Source organism: Haliotis rufescens, unplaced genomic scaffold (assembly GCF_023055435.1).
Source record: "Haliotis rufescens isolate VD_foot unplaced genomic scaffold, xgHalRufe1.0.p SCAF_9, whole genome shotgun sequence".
NCBI lineage: Eukaryota > Metazoa > Mollusca > Gastropoda > Lepetellida > Haliotidae > Haliotis > Haliotis rufescens.
The window spans coordinates 31752282-31779019 of record NW_025964383.1 but is presented as its reverse complement, the minus strand read 5'-3'; the positions used below and the strand labels follow the sequence as shown (position 1 = coordinate 31779019).

General features: G+C 43.6%; 1 protein-coding gene across 3 annotated transcripts in view; it reads left to right on the top strand.

Annotated features, from left to right (window-relative positions):
* The window catches only part of LOC124151406 (ATP-binding cassette sub-family C member 5-like), a 69612-nt gene extending 44079 nt beyond the window's left edge, over nucleotides 1-25533 (top strand). For all 3 annotated transcript variants that reach the window (XM_046523843.2, XM_046523844.2, XM_046523842.2), the window contains exons 12-31: nucleotides 261-378; nucleotides 861-1078; nucleotides 1992-2063; nucleotides 3434-3558; nucleotides 4345-4417; nucleotides 5478-5681; nucleotides 6479-6656; nucleotides 7384-7530; nucleotides 8405-8598; nucleotides 9220-9366; nucleotides 10736-10865; nucleotides 13019-13301; nucleotides 13789-13975; nucleotides 15406-15495; nucleotides 16509-16701; nucleotides 17093-17252; nucleotides 19815-19896; nucleotides 22662-22775; nucleotides 23511-23675; nucleotides 24693-25533. In XM_046523843.2, the coding sequence (XP_046379799.2) occupies nucleotides 261-378; nucleotides 861-1078; nucleotides 1992-2063; nucleotides 3434-3558; nucleotides 4345-4417; nucleotides 5478-5681; nucleotides 6479-6656; nucleotides 7384-7530; nucleotides 8405-8598; nucleotides 9220-9366; nucleotides 10736-10865; nucleotides 13019-13301; nucleotides 13789-13975; nucleotides 15406-15495; nucleotides 16509-16701; nucleotides 17093-17252; nucleotides 19815-19896; nucleotides 22662-22775; nucleotides 23511-23675; nucleotides 24693-24962 (3150 nt within the window). In that variant the 3' untranslated portion in view covers nucleotides 24963-25533. The remainder of the gene's footprint in view (nucleotides 1-260; nucleotides 379-860; nucleotides 1079-1991; nucleotides 2064-3433; nucleotides 3559-4344; nucleotides 4418-5477; nucleotides 5682-6478; nucleotides 6657-7383; nucleotides 7531-8404; nucleotides 8599-9219; nucleotides 9367-10735; nucleotides 10866-13018; nucleotides 13302-13788; nucleotides 13976-15405; nucleotides 15496-16508; nucleotides 16702-17092; nucleotides 17253-19814; nucleotides 19897-22661; nucleotides 22776-23510; nucleotides 23676-24692) is intronic.
* The last annotated feature ends 1205 nt before the right edge of the window (nucleotides 25534-26738 follow it).

The following is a 26738-nucleotide window of genomic DNA, read 5'->3' as shown; positions in this document are numbered from 1 at the left end:
TATCGCGACCCCTCCATATCGTTACACCTCTAATGGCCAAATAAGAAATGACCAATGACCAGACATTAAGCTGTCCGTCCACAAGGTGTAAGTACAGAGGATATGGTTGTCTTGATACCTTCCTAGTTCTACCGGCTTGGAAGTCTTTGATAGGCATGTACAAGTTGGAACAGCAAGAAGATTCTCCTGTTGAAGGGGAAAGAAGTAGCCGTGGAACATTGTCACAATCAATAAAGAAATAATTTGTGTTTACCCTCCAGGAAGTCCTTGTGATGGAGGAGATTCAGAGCGTGTGTTCTCGGGACCTGAGTGACGAGGGGGCCGCCGTCACCTTCCACAACGCTACTCTTGGATGGGAGTCCGATAATGACGATGACGGTATGAGTTATAAATTTCATAAAGTTTTTGTCAAATACAACTCTCTGTGGAAGAATTTATTGGATTTTTGTTCTCCTTTATCAAAACTTAGCAGAATACTTTGTTGATCTCATTGAAATATGTTATGTGTGACATGTGAAAGGTATTATTATAGGGAGTTGCTTGGGGCAGCAGATAATTGAATTTGGCATGATATTGTATAAAAAACAATTGTAACAAGTTTCTGAGCCCATGATGGGATTCAACCACAGACCTTCTGATCCGAGGTCGGACACCTTGTCCACTTGACCAAAGAGGTTAACCGTCAACAAGCTGACAGGGTAAGGATGTCATCTGTGAGAGATGACTCCATGCCCTGCTACACTATGATGTGTCTCTATATAGTATGGTCACACTGGACGATACAATATATATTACTTCTGTGGGGTTTGTCATATTTGTGATTTAGGGATAGTTTAAGGACCTCCTGTGTTGTGTTTTAGATGATGTATCTCAAGTGGAAGTGATCCCTGGCATCAAGACAGAGGAGATGCGGGAGTCAAAGCGCCTCAAGATGGAGAGGGCAGTGTCGCCCACGTTTGAAACTGTGGAGGAGGAAAATGGGGACATAGTAGATGGCAGCACGGTTGGTCTGTTGGAGAGCGTGTCTGTTATAGAGAGAGCCTCCCAACTCTCACAAGTGTCACTCAGGATTCAGGAGGTAATGATACTTTCATGATGATGATGATGATGATGATGATGGTGACAATGAGGATGAGGATGAGGATGATACTGTAATAGATCCCTGTATTTATTGATTTTTAGATAATCATTTTTTGTTTGATTGTTCTCAAAAGTTAGAGTCAAAGAGTTAGCAGATGAGCAGGCTACTGTTGGGAACACTTGCTTCAAACTAACTGGGGCTAGACTGCTAAATTGACTGAAACAAGTCCTTGATGAATGATTACCTGATTGGATGATGGCCATCAGCTGTTGTAACGGATGATGTTTTCATGTGCCACCATGGCGATTCTGGGGCAGAGGAGGCCCTCTGTACCCTATGCTTGTTGTCAGAGATGATTCATGAGAGGGTAACAATGGGTGTGTGATTGCTCATACCCGTGAAGATCCGGGGTAGAATAGGTCTTCAGCAACCTATGCTTGCCGTAACTATGCTTGTCATAAGAGCCGACTAATTGGATCAGGCTCGCTGACTTGGTTGATGCATGTCATCGTATCCCAAATGCTTGGATCGATGCTCATGATGTCAATCACTGGATTATCTGGTCAAAACTTGATTATTTACAGGCCGCCATCTTATAGCTGGAATATTGCTGAATGAGGCTATAAACAATAAAAAAACAAACAAAACCATCAAGCATTGGTTTCACTGTCCCAGACTCCATTGTTTACAGAAGACTGTGTATTGCTGATTGAGGCGGAAACCCACTTTCATGTCTTCCCTTGTGCTTTAAGAAGACATAAAGTGTGTATGCAGCAAGGAATGTTTTCTCCTGCTGTCTGTGTTTCCAGGGCCAGTTGATAGGAATCTGTGGCATGAAGGGAAGCGGGAAGGGTTAGGGTTAGGTTTAACTCACTCACTCACTGTTTTCTCCTGCTGTCTGTGTTTCCAGGGCCAGCTGATAGGAATCTGTGGCATGAAGGGAAGCGGGAAGTCATCCCTCCTGTCAGCGCTGCTGGGACGAGTAAGGAAAAAATAACTCCTGTCTCTTCTTTTGTGTCTTTCATATCCATGTATTCCTTCACACTTTCATTTAGAAGAGAGATTATATTGAAAATGGAGAAGGCAGTAGGCCTTATGTATTAGTGTGGGCGCACTTGTGGCCCTGGCATCTAAGGCGTTGCAATTCGCTGTGGAGTTGCATCCCTTTGCCTTTGCCATGTTCATGGGTTTGCCCCGACTATGTTCTAGGTTCTTCAGCACCATACCCATACCAGTTTCACCTATTTCACCCATTCCACCCATTTCACTAATTTACCTGCTTCACCCATTCCACCCACTTCACCTGTTTCAACCATTTTCAGTTTCACCCATTTCACCCATTTTCATCTGTTTCACCCATTCCACCCATTTCACCAATTTACCTGTTTTACCCATTCCACCCATTTTCACCTATTTCACCCTTTCCACCAATTTTCACCTGTTTCACCCATTCCACCCAGTTCACCTGTTTCACCCATTTCGTCCGTTTCACAAAAGTGGTAAACGTCTGAGACCTGCATTACTTCGGGTTTTCCTCCCACATCAAGCTGACAAGCTGATATAACAGGAGCGCTGTTCAAATCAGCGATAGACCCATCTCACTCACTAATGTATTTGTGGTTGTCTTCAAGACGATGATGAACCATTGAGACCTCCAGTGCCTCTTGCTTGTCATACAAGGTTACAAGATGAATCAAGACCCGTGAATATCTAGGATAGAATAGGTCTTCAGTAACCCATGCTTGTCGTAAGAGGCAACTAACGGGAGCGGGTAGTCAGGCTCGCTGACTTGGTTGGTGCACGTCATCGTATCCCAGTTGCGTGGATCGATGCTCATGATGTCAATCACTGCGTTGTCTGGTCCAGACTTGATTATTTACAGACCACCGTCATATAGCTGGATTATTGCTGAGTGCGGCATTGAACAACAAACAAACAAACGACCAACATGTAGGTCATCATTTATTGGTTATAACATTTCCTTTGTTAAACACGGGCACTGGGTGGAATAGATCTTCAGCAACCCATGCTTGCCGTAACAGGCGACTATGCTTGTCCTAAGAGTCGACTACTGGGACTGGGTAGTCAGTCTCGCTACTTTGGCTGATGCATGACATCGTATCCCAGTTGCGTGGATCGATGCTCATGATGTCAATCACTGGATTGTCTGGTCCAGACTTGATTATTTACAGACCTCCGTCATATAGCTGGAATATTACTGAGTGCGGCGTGAAAAAACAAACAAACAAGCAACAAACATGGAATCAGTTTTTATGGTATTTTTTTTGTCTGCCTAGGGTAGCAATTTTCTTCATCTTTGATTTTTAATGAAATCCATTCTTATGTTCATAGATGCAACTACAAGGCGGAAGGGTTGGGGTCAAAGGTCGTGTGGCCTATGTGAGCCAGGAACCCTGGATATTTAATGGCACAGCCAAGGATAATATTTTGTTTGGAAATCAATATGACAAAGAAAGGTAACATCTTTGATTTACATTGTCCACTTTTTTAAATAATTAGTACAATAATGTTAAACATTGTTATTTTCAAATTTCAACACTTCAGACATTACACTGACAATTTGGATTTAGATTTCTTGGGATTCACAGCTGATGCTGCAATTAATACAGCCTAAGACTTGGTTCGATTCCCCACATGGGTACAATGTGTGATACCGCCGTGATATTGCTGGAATATTGCTAAAAGCGGCGTAGAACTCACTCGCTTTCCTATGATAGTGAAAGAGAATGTACTCCTATGTTCCTAACCCGTGAAGATCTGGGTCTTCAGCAACCCATGCTTGCCGTAAAAGGCAACTATGCTTGCTGTAAAAGGCTACTATGCTTGCCGTAAAAGGCAACTATGCTTGCCGTAAAAGGCAACTATGCTTGCTGTAAAAGGCGACTAACGGGATTGGTTTGTCAGGCTTGCTGACTTGGTTGATGCATGTCATAATATGTGTGGCGTTAAACAACAAGTAAACAAACAAACAAACTATCATATGTCCCGAAATACCCGATGCTGTTGTCAGATCCTTATGATGATGCTCAAGTGGTTACAGTGTGTGACATGATGGATTGTGGGTCATCATGATGTGGACAGATGCTCATGCTGTCAACCACTAGTTTGCCTGGCCCAGATTTTCTTTTCCTTCTTATCTTTTTATTGTTTTTCAGTCACCATGTAATAGCAGCAATGCAGCAACATCCACTCTGTGAAACCAGCCCCTCACTAATTCCAACTTCTTTCTTGTGTTTCTACAGATATGACCATATTATCGAAGTCTGCTGCCTTGAGAAGGACTTTGAAACGTTTGGTGCTGGTGATGGAGTAGAGGTAAGAAGACTTTCAGAATAGGGCTGGGACGGGAAACTCGGGAACTCAGGTCAGGTGGGCCCTGAATAGGACCTGGGTACCCACAGGACTACCCTGACCCGTGAATAGTCACGTGATATACTGTTTAATAACAATAAAATTCCATGGTAACACCACAAGTCACTGATGTTCACATTTCTTTCTGACTGCACCCACTCCTTCTGACTTTTATATGTGTGAGTAAAGATAAAGCTTCAGTGAACTTCAGTGTCTGCATAATCAAATCATTACATATGCGTATCTAAACAGTAAGTATCAGGCTCCGGTAAGACAATTCCCAATTGGACATTTTGTACCCAACTCTAAAGATCTACAGCAGGTACCCGGGTAGGGCCGGGTAACAGGGGGTTGGGTACCCGGTAGTAAATTTGGACTCGTCCCAGCCTTACCTTACAGATGGTAGCCCAGTCTCTTGTCGTGCTCACCTGCGCCAGCAAGCACTATGACTAATGGCAGCTATTCAGCCCCAGCGTGCAGTGTTAGAGATTAGTGCCCCTTTGAGCTGTCGGTGGTATTTGTTTGGTCGATCAGAGGTTTCAAATTAGTAAATGGATACCCAGGTAGGATCGGGTGAAAGGAGGTAGAATAGAACATTTGGACTCGTCCCAGCCCCAACACAGAAGATATTTCAGTTGCTTTATGGACTAATGTATTTGCAATGAGTGGTTTCTTAATTTCCTAAAATGAGATTTTTCCTTTCAGTGAGGGTATGTTTCAGTGGAATAAATATTTGTTAGGCTAACATTCTGTGTTACAACCATATTGAAAGTATGCAATATTTGTTTTCCAATCACTAAACTGTCTTCACCATAAACATGATCTCTCCTCATAGAATGTGGGATTTGTTATTTAAATAATGTGTGTATTTGTTAATACATATTTAGCATCACGTTTAACTTTTTGAAACCATTTTTATCTTTGATTGTATAGATCCTAGCATCTTCTGTTGTTTGTTTGAATTGATCAGTTAATTTTAATATACTCTCCATTCACATATTGTTTATATAATTTGACATATCAGATTGGAGACCGAGGTTTGACCTTGAGTGGTGGTCAAAAACAACGACTGAGTCTTGCCCGAGCGTTGTACAGCGACAGTGACGTCTATCTCCTTGACGACCCAATGTCTGCTCTAGATGTCCAGATTGGCAGACACATATTTAATCAATGTATAAAGGATTTGCTGAAAGACAAGACAGTGTTGTTTGTTACACATCATTTAGAAGTAAGTTGATTGTATTTAATAGATGTAACCTTAGTGTATTTGAACTTTTGTATCTGACTCTTTGTCTAAAAACATAGATAGTTAATTTTTGTTTTGTTTAAATAAGTGTGTTTATTTGTCCATATTAATACCTGTTAATGCCATGCCAATGAAGTGCTTAGAGTTGCCTGCCCTTGCTTTTAGAGAGCCTATTGTATTCCAGACACATCTAGGTTCAGAAGGTGTAATTCAAATTCAAGATTTAACTGCAACATACAAATTTAGTAAATTACTGTCGCATGAATCCAATATGGAGTCTGAATAGATTTCAACAGTCTACGTATGTCAGAGAAAAACACCTAAAATGTTTGGGTTGGAAAGTAAGTAAGTCGGATTTAAATCTAGCTGTTTGGAAAGTTGAGGAGGGAGGCACTTATACCAACTGAAGAAACAACTTCAGAAAAAAAACCAGATGTCTTATCTATAGCCAGTCCTTCCTGTATTGGGGCAGGGGTCTAAGGCGCCACAATTCACTGTGCAGAGTTGATTCCCTTGGGCACGCCAGAAACCTATGATCGTGGCTTTGAAATCCCAGTTCGCCCCGATTATGTTTCTAGGTTTGTCAGCACCATACCCGTGCTCGTGGGTTTCACCGAAGTGGTAAACGTCTGAGACCTGCATCACTTTGGGCTTTCCTCCTACATTAAGCTGACATGCCGTGATATAACTGGAATACTGTTAAAAGCGGAGTTAAACCCAACCCACTCACTCACTCATTGCTGTCATGTTGTATGGTTTTCCTACCTTACTCTTTTCAGTATCTGTGTCGCTGTGACTACGTCATCTACATGAAATGTGGGCGTGTCTCTGAAGCTGGTGTCCATGGCGACCTGATGAGTGATGGTGGCGACTATGCCGATCTACAGCAGCTGTATCAGAGCAAGTATGATGAGATTCAGAGGGAGAGAATTAAAGCTGCTGTCGCAAACAGACAAGGTGAGTAGAGACAAGAATGTGCGAATAAAACCCTATCAACAGGACCATAGAAACTCGCATTCATTCACACAGACTTGGAGGGGGCGGTCGGGTAGCCTAGTGGCGAAAGCATTTGCTCGTCATGCCGAAGACCCGGGTTCGTTTCCCGACATGGGTACAGTGCGTGAAGCCCATTTCTGGTGTCCCCCGCCCTCATATTGCTGGAATATTGCTAAAAGCGTCGTAAAACCATACTCACTCACTCACACTCTTGGAGTACAAGACAACAGGTCACCAGGAACCTATGATGGCGGCAAGAGCTGACCAAATGGATCGGGGGTCAAACTCGGTGACTTGGTTGATTGTGTGTGGATTGTTGCTCAAAATACCAATTACTCGATTATTTACCAGCTGTGGTCAAATGCCTGGAATATTGCTGAGTGCAGAGTTAAACAACAAACAAACGAACAAACAAACAGTTATATTGAGATTAGTTGTTACAGCGAATGAGAGTTACCTCCCCACAAGGGCAGTGTTGAAGTAAATTTATATCCCTGCAGCTATTACTTCAATTTGTGTGTCGCCTATCGGGTAAAGGTTCAGATTGAGGAACATTACAATATCCAATTCTCTCGCTGCTAGTCAGCTGATTCTCTCTGTGTAATGTAAACTTTTAAGTCACTCACTCACTCATTGAAGTGACAGCCATCAATCTCTGACCCATGTTCTCACTACTCTCGTCTGTCAGAAAGAACTACTCCACAACGAGGGTTTTCTCGGGCTTCCAGAAAGTTTCTCAATCGCCACCTGAGTCGGATGTCCACTCGGGAGGGCCTACAGCCTCAGTTCAGTATTATATCGAACGTCTCACATGGTCTTGACGACTATGAATATGGTATGTATTGGTCAATACACTTTCTAGAATCTTCTTCTTGGTCAGCTCTCGCCTTGTTGCAGACTTGATGTTTGCAGGGGGCTGGGTAGTTTTGTTTTGGTCACATTATATATTTCGTCACCTTTTGACATAAGCAAAATGTTTTCCCTCTGAGAGGAGAAGGATTTATTTTTTTAAAAGAATACAGCAACATGTATTTAGACTTTACTGGACCTCATGACACCTTCTCCCACACAGGAATATTGACCTGGAATTACACTCATGATTACTGACCTTATATTCTGCTCAGGAATATTGATAATGCCTCACAATCAGGAATATGGACCTTATATTCCACTCAGGAATATTGATAATGTCTCCCAATCAGGAATATGGACCTTATATTCCGCTCAGGAATATTGATAATGCCTCCCAATCAGGAATATGGACCTTATATTCCGCTCAGGAATATTGATAATGCCCCCCAATCAGGAATATTGACCTTATATTCCTCTCAAGAATATTGATAATGCCTCCCAATCAGGAATATGGACCTTATATTCCGCTCAGGAATATTGATAATGCCCCCCAATCAGGAATATTGACCTTATATTCCTCTCAAGAATATTGATAATGCCTCCCAATCAGGAATATGGACCTTATATTCCTCCCAATTGATAATACCTCCAAATCAGGAATATTGACCTTGAATTACACTCATGAATATTCATGTTTCCTCCCACTCAGGAATAATACATATATATATAGATATATATATATATATGTTTTTCTTGACGTAAAATTTGTTAACTAATAAAAAATAAGTAGTTTATTTTTGTAATTTCCCCACCAAACAACACTTTTACAAGAAGCCATAATTTCGTTGTTTTTCCAGTGGACATTGATGATCTAGTCTCTGCACAGGATGTAAATGACAGCAAAGTGTCGTTGCACATCTACCACAAGTACATCATGGCCGCAGGGGGGTACTGCGCCGTGATGCTCATCTTCTTCAGTTTTATCCTGAGTATCGGCCTACAGACTGCTGCCACCTGGTGGCTGTCCTACTGGCTGGATCAGGGAGATGGGGTGAGTACCATCCCATCGTACATCAACCACAACTCGATTTAGAGAACTTGGTTTAACTTGCACTGGTTGCACTAGTCGAAATCAGGTTGCACCCTGGTCCCATAAATTTATCGAAGTTGAAACATTGATGTGATACTAGTCTAAATAAGTAAAATCTCAGACATCTGATGACTGTGTCATGTGTCATGAATTAGACATAACACAGCAATTAGTTGTGTAGTAGTTTGTTAGATAACCCTTCGAGGTACGGAGTGTTCAAGGATCGATAGCCTGGTGGTTAAAGCGTTCACTCGTCATGCCGAAGACCCGGTTTCGATTCCCGACATGGGTACAATGTGTGAGGCCCATTTCTGGTGTCCCCGCCGTGATATTGCTGGAATATTGCTAAATCAAACTCACTAACTCACTCAAGGATCGATACTGTATGGACAAAGTAAGGGTTCGTCAGACAAATATTTTAATTTTGTGCATGTAGACTTGTTGCACTTGTGCAGGTCTTGTATAGGTAAATCAAGCTCTATTTTGTCATAAGTCTTAGTCACTCACCAAGGAAATTTCTGATCTGAAGTATTGAAATTATTCTATTGGCAATCCCATGACACAATTTGTTTATGTTTGCAGAACCACACTGGGCTGTTTGACAACTCCACAGTGTCCATCGGCAATGTGTCTGAGAACCCAGATATAGATATGTACGCACTTATATACGGGTTGTTTATAGTCTCCCTCGTTGTAGCTGTGGCCATCAGAGGGATCATCTTCATGAAGGTTAGTGTCGGGCGTATATCTGTATCCTAGCATCCCTTGCTTGTTGTAAGAGGCGACTAATGGGATCGGGTGGTCAGACTCGCTGACTTGGTTGATGCATGTCATCGTATCCCATTTACCGGTATATAGATCAGTGCCCATGATGTCAATCAGTGAATTATCATTCCCAGACTTGATTATTTTCAGACCGCTTATATAGCTGAAATATTGCTGAGTCCAGTGTTAAACAAACAAACAAACAAACAAACAAACAGGTTGCTTGTGGTCTCAATAATATTTCTAAATTCTGTGAATCAGGATATGTATCATATTGTGTCTTTAGCATGCGACTAATTTTATTATCCCCAGCCGCGCGAAAGCGCGAAGCGGGGGATATAGTATTCACGACCGTCCGTACGTCCGTCCGTACGTCCCACCTGTTTGTTGCCGCGATATCTCAAGAACTAAACACTGGATTGTCTTCATATTTGGAACTATGGTGTATATACAGACTCCGCAGACACCAGTCGGTTTTGGTGACCTTGATCCCATTTTCAAGGCCACAGCAGACAAATCTGCTTTTAGAGTTGGAAAACGGTGTTGCCGCGATATCTCAAGAACTAAACACTGGATTGTCTTCATATTTGGAACTATGGTGTATATACAGACACCGCAGACACCAGTCGGTTTTGGTGACCTTGATCCCATTTTCAAGGTCACAGCAGGCAAATCTGCTTTTAGAGTTGGAAAACGGTGTTGCCGCGATATCTCAAGAACTAAACCTCTCGATTGTCTTCATATTTGGAACTATGCTGTATATACAGACACCGCAGACACCAGTTGGTTTTGGTGACCTTGACCCCATTTTCAAGGTCACAGCAGGCAAATCTGCTTTTGGAGTTAGAAAACGGTGTTGCCGCGATATCTCAAGAACTAAACACTGGATTGTCTTCATATTTGGAACTATGGTGTATATACAGACACCGCAGACACCAGTCGGTTTTGGTGACCTTGATCCCATTTTCAAGGTCACAGCAGGCAAATCTGTTTTTGGAGTTGGAAAACGGTGTTGCCACAATATCTCAAGAACTAATCGCTGGATTGTCTTCATATTTGGTACTATGGTGTATATGGCGGGGGATATTTCGTCACTCTGTGACAAATACTTGTTTTATTTCATTTCCACATTCTGCTTCCTTCTTCCAGAGGGGCGGTCGTGTAGCCTAGTGGTTTAAAGCGTTCGCTCGTCACGCCGAAGACCCGGGTTCGATTCCTGACATGGGTACAATGTGTGAAGCCCATTTCCGGTGTCCCCCGCCGTGATATTGCTGGAATATTACTAAAAGCGGCGTAAAACCATACTCACTCACTCACTCACTCCTTCTTCCAGATCATGCTGAGAGCCAGCAGTCGTCTCCATCAGCAGTTGTTGAAGAAAACCATCAAGAGTCAAATGAAATTCTTCGACACGACCCCGCTCGGCATAATACTCAATAGATATGCCATGGACATGGATGAGAGTACGGCTAGTTCATCTTCTCTATGTATTACAGCTGCAGGCTCCGCGTGGGGTTGCAGGGACAGGCCCTAAGACAGCACATGCTAGGTTGGAGACAGGGAGGCACTGGGGGTTGTCTCCCTGTTCACAACCAATCCCTCATCATCACTAGATTAGGGATCCAGAGATATCATTCGTGACCAACTCGTGTTCTTCTGGGACAAGCTGAATAGCGACTAGAGCCCCTCTCGTGGCTATTTTTATGACTGGGTCCCATCTAAGAGCAAACAGGCATAGTTAAAAGAATTATCAATTCGTTATGTAATGATTCTCATATTTTTCCCCCATGTCATATATATTCCAGATGCTATTAAAACACACCGGGACTTACGGTATTTATACAGTATGATCTTAATGTATCTAGGGTATATATTTAGATGCAAGACGTATAAAATCAAAAATTATTCCTGAGGGATTCTTTTACTGAAGAACTTGAAGTCATACGCACATTCTGACTGGTTTGTAGTATATTTGCACATAACATTCATCGATAGGTAGACCAGTCTTCTTGCAGGTTACGGAAATGGTCGAGTGGTGACGAAAGCCTTAGATATGTAAACACAGGCACCTGCAAGATTTCCCTCCCCTGAATGATAAAACACTGATAGAAGCTAACCCTTTTGACCCCATTCGTCACCACTCGCCCCTTTCCATAACCAACAAGTAGACTCGTCCACCTATCGATGAATGTTATGTGTGAAAATACAAGCCAATCAGAATGTACGTATAACTTCAAGTTCGAATTGTTTGATAGGCATTACTTAGAAGTTAATGGATGACAAAGTAGACACAATTTATGGATAACAACGTCTTTAATGACTGTGAAGGCAACGTTTCGGTATACTTTGGTACTTTGGTGAAACAATCCCTCAGGAATAGTTTTTAATTTTACACTTGTCTTGCATCTAAAAATGTTTTCAAGATACGTTTCAATGTGTTTAATCATACTGTATAATACCTTAAGTCCAGATATGTTTTAAATAGCATCTGGAAAATCTATGATATATCAGGGATTTATACGTGAATCATTACGCAACGAGTTGACACTACTTTTAGCTATGCACTTTTGCTCTTAGACGGAACCCAGTCATAAAAATGGCTGCAAGAGGGACAGGAGTCGCTGTTCCTCTTCTCTGGGAAGAACACGAGTTGGTCAAGAATGTTTTGACCCCTGGCTCATAGGTTATGGTGACAGCCAGGTGACAGCATTAATTAACTTTGCATTTATACCTCCAAAATAACCGTCATTAATAAGACGGCCTCACTGCACACTTTGGATAGCGGAAATACCAACTTGAATATCAACACAAACACGGTTGATTGAGCAGCAGTTGTAACAAGTATATAACAATGTCATTCAAAGAATAGGAATTACACAATGGGCATCTGCTGAGTTATCACTGCTGGGGTCAAGAGTTCTACCCACTCGTGTCAAGCTTGTTGAAACCTTCTCTGCATACCAATCAGTGAACTGTTGTTGGTTCAAGTATTTAATTACCTTTGAACTTCCTTAATGCCAGTCAACAGAGTAAACATATAAACTGTGTGTTGTTTTTAGGAAAACACTGTTTATTGTTTTTACGGAAGTGCTCTACTCAGTGCTAATAAGGGGTGCTATTTACTGTTTGATTGGATTAAGGTAAGGTATGCATCATTCCACGGGGACTGGGTGGGGGAGTCGCTTGATATTTAGTCGCATTTTTGGCTAGGGGTCAGCAGTCATATTAAGTGGGAGACGCATTAATTTCCATCTTTACAGTAATGGAATTAATTTTTCCAGGAGGGCCAATTTGCAAGGGGTCAGGGTCAAGGTCCCTCGTACATTAAATCTCTCAAGATAGGTGCCCTTCCTCTGGATTGTGGATGTCAGACCTTTGTTATGCCTGCAAGCATGTTTTATGTGTCTTCATTTGTTTTAATAACATCAGTATATATTTTTCCTGAATGGGTATGTTATTATATTTTTTGTCTAACATAAAGCTATTTTTGTTACGATTCTTTAGCCTTATACTTTACGTTCTGTATGAAAAGCAATTCAAATTTTATTTTTTGCATCTAAAGCATATTAGCCTCTAACCAATATTCCTCTTATTCGATTACTCTCCTTCATTTCAGTTGATGTTCGGTTGCCGTCTAACTGCGAGCTCTTCCTGCAGAATGTATTCCTCGTGTTGTTTGCCCTTGTGATGATTTCTGTGGTGTTTCCGTGGGACTTGCTTGTGATTCTGCCTCTTGCCATTGTGTTCATAGTGTTGACTGTTATGTTCGCTCCAGTCTTGCAGCGACTCAAATATGTTGATAATGTCACCCGCTCGCCATACCTTAGCCATCTCGCTGCTACCATTGACGGAATCTCAACTATACACGTGTACGGGCAGTCACAGCGCTTTATTAGACAGTAAGATATTTAGATCTCCTCATTATGTCATTTGTGGGTGAGACCTGTGAAGATCCGGGTTAGAATAGGTCTTCAGCAACCCATGCTTGCCGTAAAAGGCGACAATGCTTGTCGTAAGAGGCGACTAACGGGATCGGGTGTCTGACTGTCTGACTTGGTTGATGCATGTCATTGTATCTCAGCTGTGTAGATCGATGCTCATGAAGTCAATCACTGGATTGGTTATATACAGACTGCCATCGTATCGCTGGAATATTGCTGAGTGTGGTGTTAAACAAGAAACAAACCAATAAAAGGTTACCAGTGAGAGAAAATGTTTCATCAGATGGATCAGTGTGCTTATATACATGTAGAATGATACTCATGATACACGTTCTCCGTGTTTTGCATGACAAGTACATATGGATGGTGGAAAGGGCGAAAGTTACACTGACAAATGTATTTCTTTGAAGAGACTTTCTTCAATTGATTTCATTTTTCGTTTCAGATTTTGTGATATGTTGGATAAAAACTCATTACCATTCTTCCTGTTCTATGCAGCCAATCGCTGGCTTGCATTGTTTCTTGATCTTATGACGATCGCTGTCATTGGTGCTACAGGATTTCTAGTCGTATTTACTCTGGACTCTGAGAACTCAGCAAACGCCGGCTTAGCCCTTTCTTTTGCCATTCAGGTGAGCGCTCCAAGTATTCTGTTATCATATTTTCTGGCACTTTAAGGTAAAATTACTTTATACCCATAAAGATCAGGTTTAGAATTGGCCTTCAGCAACCCACGTGTGTAAGGCTTAAAAATAATAGTCTTGGTTCTCAGGCACCGCCTGCATCATCATAAAGATTGCCGCACATTTCGTTTTATTTCCATTTTAAAAAACAAAACAAAAGTCTATAAATATTCCAAGCTTAACGGTAGTCAAATACTGTATTCCAGTATTATATCCATCAAGGAATACATTTATGTAGGGAGGCCCTTTTCCTTGTTGATTGTACACCACTGTTTATTTGCTTACACAACTGTTTATTTGGTTACATACTAGTCTGAATAACAACAACAACCCCAAAACACCACCCGCTCGCACTAAATTTACAAAAGCCATTGCTTGAGAACAAATTCTTTTATTTTTTTAAGCCTAAGAGGCGACTATGCTTGTCATAATTGGCGACTAACAGGATCGGGTGTCCAGGCTCGCTGACTTGGTTGGTGCATGTCATCGTATTCCAATGGCGTGGGTTGATGCTCATGATGTCAATCACTGGATTGTCTGGTCCAGAATTGATTATTTACAGACTGCTGCCATGTAGCTCAACTATTGCTGAGTACAGCGTTAAACAAGAAACAAACAAGCAAACAAATCATGCCATTTGGAAAGTGTGTTATCACAATGTACGACATGACATCAGTACCACCTGAGTGAAAATATCCTCCTCAACTGCCACCCTAGTGTGTGGGGAACAGCTTGTCATGGCTTCCAAAACCCACACTAGCCCTGATATGATTCTATGTTGGTCAACTCTATACTAAAGTGATCAACATCTATGACTTGCGTCCCTAAGAGCTTTTCTCCTATGTGTCTTCTTCTTCTCCTTCTTCTCTTTCTTCTTCTTTGTCTTCTTCTTTGTCTTCTTCTTTGTCTTCTTCCGTTGGAGATTTCATGAGCATTTGGTCTCCCACTCTACACAGACACACTGGGATATGACTGAAATACAGTTTAAAGTGGTTTAAAGACCTCAACTCACTCAAACATGACATTTTTGTGTGTGAAAAACAGTTTTGATTGACATTAAAATCCAAACCAACTCCTTCCTAACTGTAAGTTATGAGTGAGTGAGTTGGGTTTAACACCGCTTTTAACAGTATTCCAGTTATATCACGGTGTGTCAGCTTAATGTGGGAGGAAAGCACAATGTGATGCAGGTCTCAGACGTTTACCACTCCGGTTTTCGAACCAGGATTCGAACCCACAATCATAGGTTCCTGGCGTGCCCAAGGGATGCAACTCTGCACTCTTAGACGGCTGGGCCACCCATGCCCCCTGTAAGTTATGACTAACATACAGTTCAGTGTTAACACCCCAACTGACTCCAGCCCTAACTCTGTGTACAGATCACCAGCCTGCTGCAGTACACACTGCGACTGTGCGTGGAGACCAACTCCAGGTTCACATCGGTCAAGAGGATCCAGGACTACATTGAGGTGGGTCTTTAAGTGGCCAGATTGTTAAAGGGCAAGTTCACACGGAAATGAACCTATTTTTCTTGTACTTTTTCCACATTAAAAGTGTTAACCTAGAAGTGTCATAGAAAAAAATATAAAAATATCACAATTAATTAACATATTTTTCGCATTAAAACTATTTAAAAAAAACTAAGTGTTCTATTTCCATAACAAAAACACCATGGCTTATGCCCCTTGCAATATGACGTCATTGGTGCCAATTGATAAACATTATGACGTCATCATGCTTTGTTAGAGCCGCTTCACGTGGTGTGGGTACCGGTGTGTGATTCTTGCGTCTCAGATGCCAGCCAGCAAAGTGTTATGCTGAGTCACCACTGTGCCGGAGTGTGTCGTAGGCCATGTTGTTTTACCGCAAACTGGTACTTGATATCTTTTGCGTTGAGAATAGACAGGGACCCAGTTGAATTGGCACCAATTACGTCATAATCTAAGGGGGATAACTCAGTCCTGTTTAGCTCGAAAAACGAAGGCCTCATAACGACATATCAATTTCACACTATTGTGATCTTCCTTCTTTCACTGTGTAAAAAATGAGTGTATATTTTCAAACACAGATACTAATTAATTCTAAAATTGCGTTTTGTTAAGAAAAAGAAAGAAAGTGATTTTTGCGTGTACACTTCCCCTTTAAGAAGACCATGAAACAGTGTCATGTCCTCAATACGAATAACATTAGCCCTTTTAATATTTGATTTACCAATTATGACACATACATCAGAGTAATGTCCCCGTCGTCAGTATTTAACACTGGAGAATTTAGTGAAAACACTTTAAGTTCACCAAAGCAGTATTCAGGCTGACTGGACTTGTAACAAAGTTCTTGATTACGTTTTTTCGTCTGAATAAGTCTATGAACCATCACCTTGCCATGCCACAGGTAAGAAGGGAGATAACTCTCAAGTTAAAGGATAACTCTAAAGAAGTTAAAAGGAATTACGGTAAATTACCTACCTTGACTGTGTGTCCAGAACCTGCCAGAAGAAGGCAGCACTCCGGCCGGGGAGAACGGAGACATTCCCGATGACTGGCCTTCACAGGGCCAAGTCCGGTTCCGCAAATACAACATGAAGTATCATGAAGGACTTCAGCTGTCCCTCAAAAACATCTCCCTCAATATCTGTCCCCATGAGAAGATTGGCATTGTCGGCAAGTCAGGATCTGGTAAGCTACTCTGTTGACACTGTATTTCTCTGATTGGGCAGAGACTGAAGTAGAATGATTTGGATTAGTGCTGTATCGATTTAAGACAATTTTGTTAGCTAACTTTCTTCCATGTAGGAAGACAACATTTAGGGCATAAGATGGTTCTCAGGCATCAATGAAACAAGAAATTTTCTAAAATTGAGCTGAATACACCACCTGCCTGCAGATATCTTTCAAAAGTCAATGTGTAATGCAGCCATTTTTTTATGGATCGATATTCGGCTATTTATGTAAAATATGCACATTTTTTTATGAAAAGGCTTAATTCAGCCAATCAGAATAAAGCATTCATCGATTTCATTGTAGAGTTCTTGCCTCTAACCAGTCAATGACATTTATTCCCAAATAGGAAAGTCCTCTCTGGGTGTGGCTCTCTTCAGGCTTTGTGAGACAACCTCCGGAGCAATTGAGATTGATGGCAAGAATATCCGGGATGTCAAACTGTCTGACCTGAGGTCAAGGTTGTCCATTCTGGTGCAAGACCCTGTGTTGTTTGTAGGAACTATCAGGTGAGGACAGGAGGAACTACCCGTTGTCTTGTATTGTAACAGATAGGTGTGGGACTTTCTGTGAGGACAGGAGAGACTACTTGTTGTCTTGTATTGTAACAGATAGGTGTGGGACTTTCTGTGAGGACAGGAGAGACTACTTGTTGTCTTGTATTGTAACAGACAGATGTGGGACTTTCTGTGAGGACAGGAGAGACTACTTGTTGTGTTGTATTGTAACAGACAGATGTGGGACTTTCTGTGAGGACAGGAGAGACTACTTGTTGTGTTGTATTGTAACAGACGGGTGTGGGACTTTCTGTGAGGACAGGAGAGACTACTTGTTGTGTTGTATTGTAACAGACAGGTGTGGGACTTTCTGTGAGGACAGGAGAGACTACTTGTTGTGTTGTATTGTAACAGATAGGTGTGGGACTTTCTGTGAGGACAGGAGGGACTACTTGTTGTGTTGTATTGTAACAGACAGGTGTGGGACTTTCTGTGAGGACAGGAGAGACTACTTGTTGTGTTGTATTGTAACAGACGGGTGTGGGACATTCTGTGAGGACAGGAGGGACTACTTGTTGTGTTGTATTGTAACAGACAGATGTGGGACTTTCTGTGAGGACAGGAGAGACTACTTGTTGCGTTGTATTGTAACAGACGGGTGTGGGACTTTCTGTGAGGACAGGAGAGACTACTTGTTGTGTTGTATTGTAACAGACAGGTGTGGGACTTTCTGTGAGGACAGGAGAGACTACTTGTTGTGTTGTATTGTAACAGATAGGTGTGGGACTTTCTGTGAGGACAGGAGAGACTACTTGTTGTGTTGTATTGTAACAGATAGGTGTGGGACTTTCTGTGAGGACAGGAGAGACTACTTGTTGTGTTGTATTGTAACAGACAGGTGTGGGACTTTCTGTGAGGACAGGAGGTTCTTCTTGTTGTGTTGTATTGTAACAGACAGGTGTGGTACTTTCTGTGAGGACAGGAGGGACAACTTGTTGTGTTGTATTGTAACAGACAGGTGTGGGACTTTCTGTGAGGACAGGAGGGACTACTTTTTGTCTTGTATTGTAACAGACAGGTGTGGGACTACTTGTGGGGTCTTGTATTGTAACAGACAGGTGTGGAATTTTCTGTGAGGACAGGAGGGACTACTTGTTGTCTTGTATTGTAACAGACAGATGTGGGACTACTTGTTGTCTTGTATTGTAACAGACAGGTGTGGGACTACTTGTGGGGTCTTGTATTGTAACAGACAGGTGTGGAATTTTCTGTGAGGACAGGAGGGACTACTTGTTGTCTTGTATTGTAACAGACAGGTGTGGGACTACTTGTTGTCTTGTATTGTAACAGACAGGTGTGGGACTACTTGTGGGGTCTTGTATTGTAACAGACAGGTGTGGGACTACTTGTTGTCTTGTATTGTAACAGACAGGTGTGGGACTACTTGTGGTCTTGTATTGTAACAGACAGGTGTGGGACTACTTGTTGTCTTGTATTGTAACAGACAGGTGTGGGACTACTTGTGGGGTCTTGTATTGTAACAGACAGGTGTGGGACTACTTGTTGTCTTGTATTGTAACAGACAGGTGTGGGACTACTTGTGGTCTTGTATTGTAACAGACAGGTGTGGGACTACTTGTGGGGTCTTGTATTGTAACAGACAGTAGTGGGACTTTCTGTGAGGACAGGAGGGACTACTTGTTGTGTTGTATTGTAACAGACAGGTGTGGGACTTTCTGTGAGGACAGGAGAGACTACTTGTTGTGTTGTATTGTAACAGATAGGTGTGGGACTTTCTGTGAGTACAGGAGCGACTACTTGTTGTGTTGTATTGTAACAGACAGTAGTGGGACTTTCTGTGAGGACAGGAGGGACTACTTGTTGTCTTGTATTGTAACAGACAGGTGTGGAATTTTCTGTGAGGACAGGAGGCACTACTTGTGGGGTCTTGTATTGCAACAGACAGGTGTGGGCCTTTCTGTGAGGACAGGAGGGACTACTTGTTGTCTTGTATTGTAACAGACACGTATGGGACTACTTGTGGGGTCTTGTATTGTAACAGACAGGTGTGGGACTTTCTGTGAGGACAGGGGAGACTACTTGTGATCTTGTATTGTAACAGACAGGTGTGGGACTTTCTGTGAGGACAGGAGGGACTACTTGTTGTCTTGTATTGTAACAGACAGGTGTGGGACTTTCTGTGATGAAGAGTTACTGATTTTTTTTGACATGGCATTGGATATGTGTCCTTAAATTGGGGTATTGCCAGTGTAGTGGCCATAAACCTTCCCCGTCCAGTGATGGGGATTTAAACCTTGGACCTCTTCTGATGCCTTGTCCACATGACCAAAGACGTTAAACCTGTCAGCAAGGTGACAAGGTAATGACGTCATCTGTGGGATGAAGCCAAACCCTGCTGAAACTAGGAAAGTTGTGAGGTAACAACTGTGATATCATCAGTTGTTGATCATGCAGTCTTGGGGGGTATATGTAGTAGTGTATCCTGTGTGTCTATGTACCCAGAGCTTATGATCAGCCATAAACAAAGACATAACCAATGTATGTATCTTTCAGATACAACCTTGACCCTTCGAGCCAGTGTCACGATGACGCGGAAATGTGGGAGGCCTTGGAGAAATGCCACATCAAACAAAAGGTCAGTCATGTGATGTCTCACGTCATTCATGTGATGTCTGAGGTCAGTCATGTTATGTCTTAGGTCAGTCAGGTTAAGGTGGGAGGGCGAGGATGAGGTGGAGAGATGTGACAGCAGGGAAGCTGGGAGGGAGGGGAAGAGGTGGAGAGATGTGACAGCAGGGAAGGTGGGAGGGAGGGGAAGAGGTGGAGAGATGTGACAGCAGGGAAGGTGGGATGGGGAGGATGAGGTGGAGAGATATGACAGCAGGGAAGTTGAGAGGGAGTGGATGAGGTGGAGAGATGTGACAGCAGGGAAGGTGGGAGGGAATGGATGAGGTGGAGAGATGTGACGGCAGGGAAGGTGGGAGGGAGTGGATGAGGTGGAGAGATGTGACGGCAGGGAAGGTGGGAGGGAATGGATGAGGTGGAGAGATGTGACGGCAGGGAAGGTGGGAGGGAATGGATGAGGTGGAGAGATGTGACGGCAGGGAAGGTGGGAGGGAGTGGATGAGGTGGAGAGATGTGACGGCAGGGAAGGTGGGAGGGAATGGATGAGGTGGAGAGATGTGACGGCAGGGAAGGTGGGAGGGAATGGATGAGGTGGAGAGATGGAGAGATGTGACAGCAGGGAAGGTGGGAGGGAGAGGATGAGGTGGAGAGATGTGACAGCAGGGAAGGTGGGAGGGAATGGATGAGGTGGAGAGATGTGACTGCAGGGATGGTGGGAGGTAGAGGATGAGGTGGAGAGATGTGACAGCAGGGAAGATGGGAGGGAGTGGATGAGGTGGAGAGATGTGACAGCAGGGATGGTGGGAGGTAGAGGATGAGGTGGAGAGATGTGACAGCAGGGAAGGTGGGAGGGAGCGGATGAGGTGGAGAGATGGAGAGATGTGACAGCAGGGAAGGTGGGAGGGAGTGGATGAGGTGGAGAGATGTAATGGCAGGGAAGGTGGGAGGGAGAGGATGAGGTGGAGAGATGGAGAGATGTGACAGCAGGGAAGGTGGGAGGGAGCGGATGAGGTGGAGAGATGGAGAGATGTGACAGCAGGGAAGGTGGGAGGGAGTGGATGAGGTGGAGAGATGTAATGGCAGGGAAGGTGGGAGGGAGAGGATGAGGTGGAGAGATGTGACTGCAGGGATGGTGGGAGGTAGAGGATGAGGTGGAGAGATGTGACAGCAGGGAAGGTGGGAGGGAGTGGATGAGGTGGAGAGATGTGACGGCAGGGAAGGTGGGAGGGAGCGGATGAGGTGGAGAGATGTAATGGCAGGGAAGGTGGGAGGGAGCGGATGAGGTGGAGAGATGTGACGGCAGGGATGGTGGGAGGGAATGGATGAGGTGGAGAGATGTGACGGCAGGGAAGGTGGGAGGGAGCGGATGAGGTGGAGAGATGGAGAGATGTGACAGCAGGGAAGCTGGGAGGGAGTGGATGAGGTGGAGAGATGTAATGGCAGGGAAGGTGGGAGGGAGTGGATGAGGTGGAGAGATGTGACAGCAGGGAAGGTGGGAGGGAGTGGATGAGGTGGAGAGATGTGACGGCAGGGAAGGTGGGAGGGAGTGGATGAGGTGGAGAGATGTGACAGCAGGGAAGGTGGGAGGGAGTGGATGAGGTGGAGAGATGTAATGGCAGGGAAGGTGGGAGGGAGTGGATGAGGTGGAGAGATGTGACAGCAGGGAAGGTGGGAGGGAGTGGATGAGGTGGAGAGATGGAGAGATGTGACAGCAGGGAAGGTGGGAGGGAGTGGATGAGGTGGAGAGATGTGACAGCAGGGAAGGTGGGAGGGAGTGGATGAGGTGGAGAGATGTGACGGCAGGGAAGGTGGGAGGGAGTGGATGAGGTGGAGAGATGGAGAGATGTGACAGCAGGGAACGTGGGAGGGAGTGGATGAGGTGGAGAGATGTAATGGCAGGGAAGGTGGGAGGGAGAGGATGAGGTGGAGAGATGTGACTGCAGGGATGGTGGGAGGTAGAGGATGAGGTGGAGAGATGTGACAGCAGGGAAGGTGGGAGGGAGTGGATGAGGTGGAGAGATGTAATGGCAGGGAAGGTGGGAGGGAGCGGATGAGGTGGAGAGATGTGACAGCAGGGAAGCTGGGAGGGAGTGGATGAGGTGGAGAGATGGAGAGATGTGACAGCAGGGAAGGTGGGAGGGAATGGATGAGGTGGAGAGATGTGACGGCAGGGAAGGTGGGAGGGAATGGATGAGGTGGAGAGATGTGACGGCAGGGAAGGTGGGAGGGAGCGGATGAGGTGGAGAGATGGAGAGATGTGACAGCAGGGAAGCTGGGAGGGAGTGGATGAGGTGGAGAGATGTAATGGCAGGGAAGGTGGGAGGGAGTGGATGAGGTGGAGAGATGTGACAGCAGGGAAGGTGGGAGGGAGTGGATGAGGTGGAGAGATGTGACGGCAGGGAAGGTGGGAGGGAGTGGATGAGGTGGAGAGATGTGACGGCAGGGAAGGTGGGAGGGAGTGGATGAGGTGGAGAGATGTGACGGCAGGGAAGGTGGGAGGGAGTGGATGAGGTGGAGAGATGTGACGGCAGGGAAGGTGGGAGGGAGCGGATGAGGTGGAGAGATGTGACAGCAGGGATGGTGGGAGGTAGAGGATGAGGTGGAGAGATGTGACAGCAGGGATGGTGGGAGGTAGAGGATGAGGTGGAGAGATGTGACGGCAGGTATGCACTTTGGTTATGTATATGTGAGGATGCTCAGGACTACTTCAGCGGTCCCAGGCATGTGAATGTCAAAACTCTACAGTGTGAATAACAGTATGTAATGTTGCTGCAGATCGCCTCCCTTGACAAGCAGCTTGACACACAAGTGGATGAAAATGGCCGCAACTTTTCCATGGGAGAAAAACAGCTGCTGTGCTTGGCTCGTACTCTACTGAGACATACAAAGGTGGGTTTTGTCAAACATTTGACATACAGTTTGAATACGCTTATCGGCTTGAGACTTCACCATTCTGCTTTAGATTTTAAACAATTTTTTACAAAATGTACTACTTGTTCACAACTATTGTTTTATATTATGATTTGAATCCATGAAGTTGTGTTCAAATTTGTTATTTGTTGACTGTGACTGGGTCAGCTTTTTCTTTTCCACTTTTTCAATTTTGTATCAATTTGTTTGCTCAATATTATGCAAATGTCCCTCATCAAGTAATTAATATGAATTGTGCAGGTATAATAACACGGAAATAGCTAATTTGTTTGCATGTTTCAGATATGTTGGCTACCACTTGAGTGTTTTAAGTCAATTTATTTGTACATTTCTTGCCATGATTTATTTCATCAGGTGATATTAAAATTGAATTGTTTGTTTACTTCAAAGTTGACGGATGACAAAGCAGACACAAATTATGGATAACAACTTCTTTATTTACTGTAAAGGCGATGTTTGTGATTAATTCCTTATACCGATGTCAAGCCTTGCCTATACCGAACGTCACCTTTACAGTAAATAGAGAAGTTGTTATCCATAAATTGTGTCTACTTTGATATTTTAATTATCCAATAGCTTTCACACACCTCGGTATGACCTGATGAGCTTGAGACAGGAGAACCCCCACTCATTCACTATTACAAGAAGATATGTTGTATGACTAGCACTATTGTTGTGACGTATTGTGTTCAGATACTGATCCTGGACGAGGCTACTGCTGCAGTGGACACACAGACAGAGGCTGTGGTGCAGCAGACAATCAAGAAGGCTTTCAAGGACTGCACCGTGCTGACCATCGCTCACCGACTCACGACAGTGCTGGACTCCGATAAAATACTGGTCATGGACAGCGGCAAGGTAAGAGTGAGTGAGTGAGTGAGTGATGCTGGACTCCGATAAAATATTGGTCATGGACAGTGGCAAGGTGAGTGAGTGAGTGAGCGATGCTGGACTACGATAAAATATTGGTCATGGACAGTGGCAAGGTGAGTGAGTGAGTGAGTGAGTGAGTGATGCTGGACTCCGATAAAATATTGGTCATGGACAGTGGCAAGGTGAGTGAGTGAGTGAGTGATGTTGGACTCCGATAAAATATTGGTCATGGACAGCGGCAAGGTAAGAGTGAGTCAGTGAGTGAGTGAGTGATGCTGGACTCCGATAAAATATTGGTCATGGACAGCGGCAAGGTAAGAGTGAGTCAGTGAGTGAGTGAGTGATGCTGGACTCCGATAAAATATTGGTCATGGACAGTGGCAAGGTGAGTGAGTGAGTCAGTGAGTGAGTGAGTGATGCTGGACTCCGATAAAATATTGGTCATGGACAGCGGCAAGGTAAGAGTGAGTCAGTGAGTGAGTGAGTGATGCTGGACTCCGATAAAATATTGGTCATGGACAGTGGCAAGGTGAGTGAGTGAGTGGGTGGGTGAGTGAGTGAGTGAGTGGGTGGGTGAGTGATGCTGTACTCCTATAAAATACTGGTCATGGACAGTGACAAGGTAAGGGTGAGTGAGTGAGTGTTATGTAATATGTTAAGTTTGTAATAACCGTAGTTTGTTATAAGCATGTATACAGCATATGTTTAAATGGCTGAGACCAAAAATACAGTTCGTTATATCCATCAGTTTGTCATAAATGAGTTCGTTATAAACGTGGTTTACTGTATCTCTTGCTTTATTGGTATATAAAAATAAAATATACCAGACATGGAAAAAAAGACTTGCCAATTGGCTTGCTATTCATTATATTTGTCAGCTTGAATTTTTCTGCTACCATGTTGAAAATTGTTTTCAAAATTTTTCAAACTGCAGTGAAGAATGATTTGTATTTTGTCCCTTGTTTATGTTAACTTCATTAACAAAATCAATTTGGGTTTCAGAATGTAGAATTTGACGCTCCTTCCATGCTTCTCCGAAGGAATCATTCAAAGTTCAAGTCGATGGTTGAAGCTCTGAAACCACAATCCCGGGATTCCAATATGGAGGAATCGCTAACAGAGCAGCTGATCCGAGCAGAACTCGCTCGTCTGAAGGATGCGGATGCAAATAACCACATATCAGACTCCTATATCTCGCTCTCGCCGATGGAGCAGGCAAGGGAGATAACTCCCGATCCTGAAGTTCATATTGTTGATGAACGGACTAGCTAGTTAACAGTGCATTAGGAATGGGGGGCTGATCGTGATGTTCTGCTTTAACTGTGAAACCAATGAATTGTGTACTGTTCTGACGTTTTACCCTTCGTGTTGGTGTTTACAGTTCACTTGTGAAGAGTCACCATCATGGATTGGTGATATCATGTTAATTGGTCACATATGTGATTTCTCCATCACAAGTTGTTTTTTGTCACATATATGAGTTTTCATCGATATGTGTTTTGCTGTCACACAAGCCTGCATTTTTTAATCACAAATTTTGTCACAAGTTGTTACTTAAATCAGTGGCTTTCTGTCACTGTTAATCGAAAGTGCTGTACTCATGGTGATATATATTTTTTCAAATACACATAAAATGCTTTTTGGTCACAAATAGTAACTTTTGGGTGACAGCTATGTGGGTTTGTGGTGCTGATGTGTGGTCACACGTCTGTGGAATGGTAGATGTATGTTTGTATGTTGGACACAAAGTTTGTACGTCAGCATCCTGACAATCTGCTGATGGATCTCCCACACCAGATTTCAGACAGTGTTCTTCTATGTCGGAGGATGCCAGGCATCCGGCATACCACATTATTTATCTTGTCATATTGATCTTCGTGTCATGTCAGTGTACACAGCTGGTACAAGCATGGCCTTAATATTAATATTAACTGTCCATGGTACAAGTTAATCAGACTGGGGTGTTTAGGTAGAATGCATGACCATCCATGATCATAAGCTCAGGGTTAAAAAATTTATTGACATTCACTCTATGCTAAAAAAAGAAGGAAAATAAATTTGATCGTACGATAAAATTCATGGCACTGCACTGCGGCATCTGGAATACCACTTAACAGGGCTCGGCATCCGGCATACTAAAAGGGGGTTGACGAGTCCAAATTTATTTCTCAGGTACCCACCCCCCTATTACCCGACCCTACCCGGGTACCCGCTGAAGGTCTCAAGAGATGGGTACAAAATGTCTGATTCGTTCTGTTTGACCATAGCCCATTTAGATCCACTAATACAATGATTAGGTCATCTATACCCTGAAGTTGAGTGCTTGATAAGTTTTGTCATTAAACAATATATCACGTGACTAACCACGCGTCCGGGTAGTCCTGCAGGTACCCGGGTTCTACTCAGTACCCACCCAACCCGAGTACCCGAGTTACCTGTCCCAGCCCTATTGGCTCCCTCTTGTAGACTCAGTCTTCATATAGAACATGACTCTTCTACTAAACACTGACCACTTGCATGCTCACAGATTCTCCCGTCAGTAGTGATAGCTCATGACAATGTTGATTAATAGAGTAAGATCATTTGACAAGGTGGTGACTAACTGTCACATTAACTGCCTGTAATACATTATGGCCAAATGTCCGACAGCTCTATCGCCTGGTGGAGTGCTTGCTCGTAGTATGACTGCTCACCTGGGCCTGGTTTCACAAACTGACCTAAGCATTAAGACAATCGTAATGCTGAGATCGTTTTGTGGAATAGGCCCTGTGCCAGACTGTGTCTAGCTGTACAAATTACATGTAGTCATGACAACAATTCCATATGTAACATGGACTTTGATAGATGTAGCACTAAGATGGGTTTGTGCATGTGGGCCCAGGCTAGTCTAAGATACCTTGATTGTTAGCTGCGGTAACTGTAGCCCAGGCTAGTCTAAGGTACCTTGATTGTTAGCTGTGGTAACTGTAGCTCAGGCTAGTCTAAGGTACCTTGATTGTTAGCTGTGGTAATTGTAGCTCAGGCTAGTCTAAGGTACCTTGATTGTTA